Here is a 7,732-nt window from a genome sequence, read left to right as displayed (position 1 = left end):
AAGGCGTCTGGATTAGAACTTTTTTGCCATTCAGGATGGCAGGTGAATTTTAAATAGAAACCCAGTTGGAGAATGCATCCAATCTGGGAAGCATAATTTGACAATTTTCTCTTTCCTTTCGATTATGCAATGTCAAAGCAGAAACATTAGCAGGTGGGGAAAGTCCCTTGGGTTGTGTCAAGGCATTGTGAGATGTTTATATGCCAGTTTTTGCCTACTTCCTTGAGGCATAAAAGCACCTTTACTTTGCAAAGACAATGGAAATCCACTTTTTCTTCTGCATGGGCATTTAAAAAAATGGAATTGTTCCCCGATGTTGTGGGAGAGCAGCAGGAACTGAGCAGGAGAAACTGGTACAGCCTCCTGGTCGGGTGCGTTTCCCGGGAGGGTGCCGTGTGCCCCGGGAGGCTGGAGCCCTGCCCGGACCGCAGTGCCACAAAAGCCAGCCCGTGACCCACGGTGCCAGGACCTGCTCCTGCTCCTTGGTGCTGGAGCACCAAGCCGTAGCGTGGCTGGTGCCTGCAAAAGGGACATCCCCTCCCCGGAGAAGAGCCAGGTGCTTCTCTGCTACCCCAGGCATGTGGGACATCTCTGACCACTGGGATCAGGGTAGACTGGTCGGTGTGGGGCTGGGGCAGCCGAGGGACCCCAAGCAGCGCTGAACCCCCCCACCCTCGGGGCAGCTCCTGGAAAGGGCTCTGCCTTGCGGTGGGCAGGCTAGGGGACCTTTCAGGCCCCACGCCCCCCCTGAAAAGCTTCACTGCTGCATTCTCTCAGCCCTCTCCGAGCACTCACATAGCTTCTTGATACCATGGGGAATATCTTCCCCATGGAGCAACGGGATCCTGGCCCCAGGGACAGACCCTGGCTTGGTCCGTCCGCGTGGCGCCCCGTGGGAGGGAGGCAGCAGGCAGGGCTCGGCAGGACCAGCACAGGAGGAGGAGCTGCTCCGTGTTGTTTCCACCGGGGCGTTTTGGGAACTGGTCGCTTTAGCGTGAGTCAGTGAGCCCCCGCAGCCCTGGGCCCGTGCTCGGTCATTGGGAGGAAGCGGGTTTTCCATGGAGGAGGATGCGGTGCTGAGTCCCAACTGTTGCTCGGTTACCAGAGCCTCCACTTGCGCCGATGATGCTCCCTGTGCGTGGGCGCCTGGAGGAGCAGGAGTCCAGGAGGTGACGGCTTGCTGTCTCAGCTCTGATTCACCGCCTGGACCCCCCCGCCCCGTCCTGCCTGCCGGGGAGGCATGCACCATAAAAACCTCCTGGCATGCAAGGAAGCCCACAGGCTGCCTCTGTGCCAGCCCTCCCGGCTCCGAGCCCCTCTGAGCTGTCCTGGAGAGCCCTCGTGAGTCCCCTGTGTAGAGCAGAGGTGCAGATAAACATCATGGAGTAACTAATGCTGTAAGAGATGGTATTTAGGTTTTGATGCTTTAGAAACGTCTCGGTACTTTGATATCCCTTGTAAGCGGTGGCTTCTGAAGTGCTTACTGTTGGATAGGGATGACTTCACTGCTTACCACAGCAGAGAGCATCGTCATGCCGTGCGATGTGCACTAACTAATCTGGTGTACAGCTCAATGTAAATATGAGGGGTTTTTCAGCACTGTGTATTAAGAGTCTGGTCATAGCCTAACTTTTATTTTTTAGCAAAGATGCATGGCAACTGTGCCATCTCCTGTTGGCTACAGTATTTCAGAGGGTTTTCTTCACGTAAATAGCCTTGTCTGTCACTTCAAAGTGACACTGTACCATCATTTTGCTGCATGTGAGGCATTCATACTTTGAAACCCCAGACCAGATCTTTTCCGTGAAAACCATACTAACCCAACTATAAATCTCACCACTTTACAGCTCTTCACTCACATTTAACATGCTTTATAGCGGATGTTATCCTTTTGCTTTTCTACGAGCCCGTGGTCCCACCCTGCGCTGTACCCTCTGGCGCTGAGCCGGGTTTGCCCGCCCGGGCAGCACTGCACTTGCACTCCTCCTTGTCTGGGTAAGGCTGGCCGGGTCCAGCTGCCCGCAGAGCGAGGCTGGGCCACCTCCATCCCAGCCGCTCTCTACCCCTGTGCCTTTCCAGGCTCTGATGGGAGGGAGAGCTTTCCCCGAGCCCTTCAAGGGTGGGCGGTGTGCCGTGGTACTGCACTGCAGCCAGTCGGGTCTGGCACCGGCTAGGCATCACTCTTGGTGAAGTTTAGCCATGCGAGAAGAAAAGTCTTTTTTCTTCCTGCTCACCGCCAGTCACTCCCGAGCAGAGTGCCGGCTTCCCCGGGTACACCCAGGGTGCTGAACCTCCTGTTTGCCAAGGAGAGTCTGTACCTCCGGGCAAAACAGCCATGCAGTTCAGCTGAACAGTCAATTTTTAACTTGCCCCATTGCTCAGTGGCGCGGAAGGGAAACTTGCCCGGGAGGTGTTGCCATTGACCGGAGCACCCTGTCCCTCCGCACACAAACACTGCTGTGTGAGGTCTGTCCCAGCTCCGTTGTGGACTCTGCTCATGCCGTGTGTATTTGATTTCACCAGAAATTAGAAGGCCACAGTACTGGGTGTTCAGACCCTGGGGAACGTCCCCACCTCCTTCTGAACACAGTGGACAGGCTGAGCTGCACTGTTGACTTGTTCCAACCCCATCTTCCCATCATCAGGACGGTTGCAAGAGTAGTTTTTTGGAGAGGTGGGGATGGCTTTTTGATGGGGGGAGAGATCGTGGGACCTCTGCGCTGTCTGCTGTAACTGACCCCCCTTTGCTCTGGGCTGTTTCTTTCCAGCACCCTGCAAGCTGCTCCCCACCTTCCCCAGTCTGTCAAACCAGAGCTTGTACAAAAAAGCTTCTCCTTGTTTTCTGTCCCGGCTTTCCATGGCTTCTCCCCAGCTGCCTGCAGCGGGGAGCCCACCGGCACGCTCCTGGGCACAGCCGCTTGAGCTGGGGGTGCACAGCCGCCCCTCCACTGTACTCCTCTCTATGGCAGAGCATTAGAAAAGCTAGATAAAATTAGCTATTCGGACGCATGTTCCTCAGGATGCGGGGACAGAGGGACACCCAGTACAGCCAGTTTGACTCACGGAGAAGAATTAATGGAAACGCCCGGCTCCTGGAGGGAGGAAATACCTTGAACAGCCTTTTCCTCTGTTTGTTGCGTGGGGATGCTGACAATGGGCTCTGCGTCTAGCAGCAGCGCTGACGGGCTGTCTCATGAATGCAGCACGCGCGCAGCGACAGACACCGAGTCTGCGGCACCGAGCGCTCAGGAAGGACCCGGCACAATGCGGGTGACCTGCCCTCCTGCACCTCTGCTGCACGGATCATGGCAGGATCGCGGAACAAAGCACAGGGCGGGCACCGGTACCCGCAGTGCTTTGCTCAGCTGTGGCCCTGCGAGCACAGGGGCTGCCGTGAGCGCCAGATCGCTGGGGTTGGGTCTGGGTGCTCTGAGCCGTCCGTTGTGCAGCCCTGGAGAGCAGCAGCAGCGAAGGCAGCCCCATGAGGGTGAGGAGCCAGCCTGCAATGGCTGGATGTTTGTACCTCAAACTCTGGGTGACAAGCGTTTCAAAACAATTAATTGCAATTTATCCTGAGCCCACTGCAAGATGTGCTGCTGCTCATGAAGCACAAACCTGCCAAAACAGCATACAGGCTGCCACCAAGGAAAATTGCCTTTTTCCACTGTAAAAATCCAATAAACATGTAACTTTTTTGTAAGTGGCCTTTATTTATCAGGGATGCCACTTGGGCCAATAATTGTAGTGAGATAAGAGGGACTATAAAGTCCCTAAGTCACGGGATCTTATCGATCGTGTTATGCAAATGCTTGTGAGCAGGAATGTCTGGGCAACCGTTTCAATCGGTGTCGCTTTCAGTCTGCCGCAATCGTGCCTTCCTTCAGATTCGCTTTCTACAAGGAAAGAAAGTTGGCAGATGATGCATTGGGCTCCCCTGATTGTTGGTAGCATTGGGCTAGGGGTGGATACAGGGAATCGGAGGGACCATAGCACGAGTCAGGGTGCTGCTGTCCTGACACGGGCTCGTGCTGCAGTCCAGGCACGGGCACGTCACCATCCAGGGGAAATGGGTGGCTGCAGCCCTGAGCAGGACTGTCACCCCCTGTGCAGACCTGTGCCTCGTGGTGGGCAGGTTCTGGATGCGCGTTTTGATTGTGGTTATCAGTGTGAGGGGCCGGGGGTCCCGGTGCGCACGGCAAGGGCTGAGAGCCCAGCTGCCTCGCCAGCCCCCGCAGCAGGCTGTGCGCTGCGCCCGGCAGAGGCTCTGCCCGTGTCTCGCAGCGCCAGCACCCTTGTGCGTGTCCTGCCATCAGCCCCCTCTCCCCAAACCGCACGGGGAGCCAAAGCCTCAGTCCTTCCCTTGGCACGCCTCGGCCCATTCGGAGCTGGGCGTGTGGTTTGGTGTTGGGGGCCAAGAGGGTGGCGAGGCTGTGACAAACCCACAGCTGGCCCTGGCACAGGAGGTGCGTTGTGGAAAGCTCGGCGGCCCGGGGCAGGGGAGAGGGGGGCGAGCAAAGCCCAGCAGCGCAGTCAGGGAAGCGGAAGGCAGCAGGACAGCATAAAGCTAATGTGGTACCCACAGGGGGTTTCTGAGAGCATCGTCTTGCAGCAGGGTTGTCGGGCTGCTGTCACATAACATGCCCCAGAGGCAGATGGATTTGGTGGCTGCATCGCCCCGCTGGTTTCTATTTTGAGTGTTTGTCACATGAGAAATGGCTCTGATGGGAAAACCCACCGGAGCGGGAGGAAAGACACTGCATCCCAAAAGCCTGGAGCGGCAGGGTGGAGGCAGCGGGAGGGGCGGCGCAGCAGTGTCCTGGGCCGCGGGCGGCTGCTCAGCAGCCCTGTTTGGCCTTTTTTGGAGACAGCCCGTTTGAGGCAGTTTGTGTCACTACGGATGGTTTTGTGGGGATGTGTCATGAGTGGGTGAAACAGCTGCAGCTGAGTGTGGGACGCTGCTTTGGAATGGGCCGAATGCCGGAAAACTGGCAACATTTTTCTGAGCAAGGGCAGCTCTGAAAAGCCTTCGGAGGTCCTTTCAAAAAGGTCCATCCCGAACCAGGTGGGACCCCACAGCTCTCTCTAGTCTTCCCAGGAGGAGGGACCGCCATCCATCACCCCTCCCCTGCCCCAGCGAGGTCTCTGTAGCCGAAGCTGAGCGTGGGAGTGAGGGGAGCACAGGGCAGTGGTGCCCAGAGGTGCTCTCCAGCCTCTCACCCTCCGGGCTGTGGTGAAGGCTGAAGACACCTCTCCCACCTCCTGCTTTTGGGAGGACGGTGCCAGGGATGCTCGGGGGAGCCGGTGCTGCTCCGCATGCTGGGCATTGCATTCCCCAACCTGGTGCTCTCAGGGAATGCTTGGCTATACTTCATCGCACTATAAATAATTACAATTAACCATTCTATTAAGTCATTTAAAGGATTATTTCTAGTCTCCCTGACTTATAGGCAATTTGGAGTTTTTACTGTAGGCAAAAAACCTGTAGCTGGTCTATCATTCTTCTGAATTGTTTTATCTTTGTTGCTGTAAGCAGAGTCATGGGAATGTTTTTTTCTAGCAGGTTATTAGAGGACATACTTATAAATAACTAGTCTTGGCTATTTTTAAGTATTTTGAACATACTCTATCATGATGGCATGGCATAACCTGCAGAAAAGCTGCATCCAATTCTGCTGCCAAAGCATTCATAACTCATTTCTGTTTCTTTGGTCGATGGGGAGCCAAGTCTGAGTTCTCAGTCTGCTTTGCAAGAATGGCGAGAGGCCGAAGAACCGCACCGCTTGGAACTGGCCATTTCTAAACTGATTTTTCTGGTTGCACTGTTGCAAAACATATAATTCTCCTTTATTATATAGGGGAAACTAACAGCTGAGTCTGATCTACAATTACATTTGGTGAGTCTTTCTGGGGATGCCAGAGTCACCACAGCAACCGTGGGTCAAACTCTGGTGCTGCTGGACTGGATGGCAGGACTGTAGGGAAGCCAGGGGCTGCTGCAGACGCTAACAACAGGCTGCCGAATCGACAGTCGGGAATTAAGGAGAGGTGCAGGTAGTCTGCTCTTAAAACAGAATCTATATGAAATGACCAGAAAAAGTATAACCCCACTCCTCCAGGAGAATTGAGCACTTCAGACAAGAGAATTTATATTTACTTCATAATTTATTAAATTTCAAATCACCATATGCAATAAATTATAGTCGATATAATAATAACGTTGTCATAAAATATTACCATGAAGTACTCGTCTAATAGCTATTGTAATCTATACGAATAAGAACTGTAGTTATGATATTTAGATTTTTAGTGTTAATGGGAAGTGAACAAAATATTAAGGAACTTCACAGTAAATTCAGGGAAATATGTCATTATTATTGCTTCTGTGCAAACAATTTATACTGCACACATAGAGCTTGAGAAAGAAAAGGTACAGTTGTGTAGTGTGTCTCTAGAGCAAATGCATTCCCTGAAGGTTGAGCTTACTGCACCCATACGGTGCACTTACATGCATTTTAATAAATGCAAAGTGATCCATGATCAGTAGCTGATCAGTCTCTAGAACCTCCCTCCTGGCCAACAACAGCAAGGCTTAGCAAGGGCTCAGACTTTAAGGAAACAAGTTTGAAAAGGCAAAGCACACAGGTGAAGTCAGTAAACACTGAGTCCATCACGTCTCTAGTCGCTTCCAGGGGTGGGGACCCCCACGGCTCAGTCCCACGGCCGCCCAGGGGAGCCCGGCTGCCTCCCGCTGGGAGCTGCCCTCCCTCTGGGAGCCTCTGGCCGCCACGCTGCCGTCCGCACCGATGCTGCCGTCCGCACCGATGCTGCCATCCGCACCGATGCGCAGTGGGGCTGAAGCCCTGTGGGAGGTCTGTCAGGTCCCCCGTCCCGCCAGCAGCTCGTGGGGCAGTGGAGCATGCCGTGTGTGGTCGGAGGTCACAGTCAGTCCCGTCCCGAAATGTTCTCCTCCATTTTTGCTCCCTTCACCAGTTCAGTGAACTTTAATGGAGTATTTCCGAAATGTCAGGAACTGGAGCAGCTTGTCTTTTCGCCTCTGCTTTAGCGCCATTAGCGCTCTCGTTTTCTCCTCCAAGTCCTGGTCGGTGGCGAGGATTATCTTGGCTCTTTCCTCCGCCTTCTTGTCCCCGGAGTTTTTGAAGAGTTTCTGTAGGGACTCTTCGTTGATGCTTTCAAAGATGTTGGCCACGGCTTTCTTGCGCAGGGCTGTGTCAAAGCGGTAGCCGTGGACCGAGGGGCTCACTCGAAGGGATGTGGACATGGCTGGAGTTTTGTAGCTTCTCTTTGCTTTCATCTATGTGGGGTGCTGCCGGGTTTGCCCTCGGGTCCAGTCAGAGGGATCGGTGCTGTGCTGACTCCCAGGACGGGTATTTAAAGGCAGTCTGGAAAAAAAGCCGGAGGGCTCAAGTTACAGTGATGAGATCACGCTGAAGTCAACACTGAATAGTCACAGGCGAATTTAACAGTTAAGTTGCCAACTTTCCTCTGCCATGCAGCCAAGTCGAAAAGTTTTCTGTGTTTCTGTGATGGGGATGGTTTTTCTGTGGCCCGCTGCAGAACAGGCTTCACGCAACTTCAGGCATCGCTGTGGGACTTTGAGCTAATACAGCTCAAACCCTGCTCCTGGGCTTTTGTTGCATGCAGAAAAGTGCTACATTCAGAATATATACTATAATAAACAGTTAAAACTCCAGGGGAGAACTATCGCAATACG

General features: G+C 53.8%; 1 protein-coding gene across 1 annotated transcript; it reads right to left on the bottom strand.

Annotated features, from left to right (window-relative positions):
- Positions 1–6,149: 6,149 nt before the first annotated feature.
- On the bottom strand, positions 6,150–7,348 carry TCIM (transcriptional and immune response regulator). The gene has a single exon (XM_009813093.2). The coding sequence runs from the start codon at positions 7,310–7,312 to the stop codon at positions 6,992–6,994; it is 321 nt and encodes a 106-aa protein (XP_009811395.2). The 5' UTR covers positions 7,313–7,348; the 3' UTR covers positions 6,150–6,991.
- Positions 7,349–7,732: the final 384 nt, after the last annotated feature.

The sequence above is a fragment of the Gavia stellata genome, chromosome 31, assembly GCF_030936135.1.
Source record: "Gavia stellata isolate bGavSte3 chromosome 31, bGavSte3.hap2, whole genome shotgun sequence".
Classification (NCBI taxonomy): Eukaryota; Metazoa; Chordata; class Aves; order Gaviiformes; family Gaviidae; genus Gavia; species Gavia stellata.
Note: the sequence above shows the minus strand (reverse complement) of the source record. Positions and strands in the feature narration are given on the sequence as shown.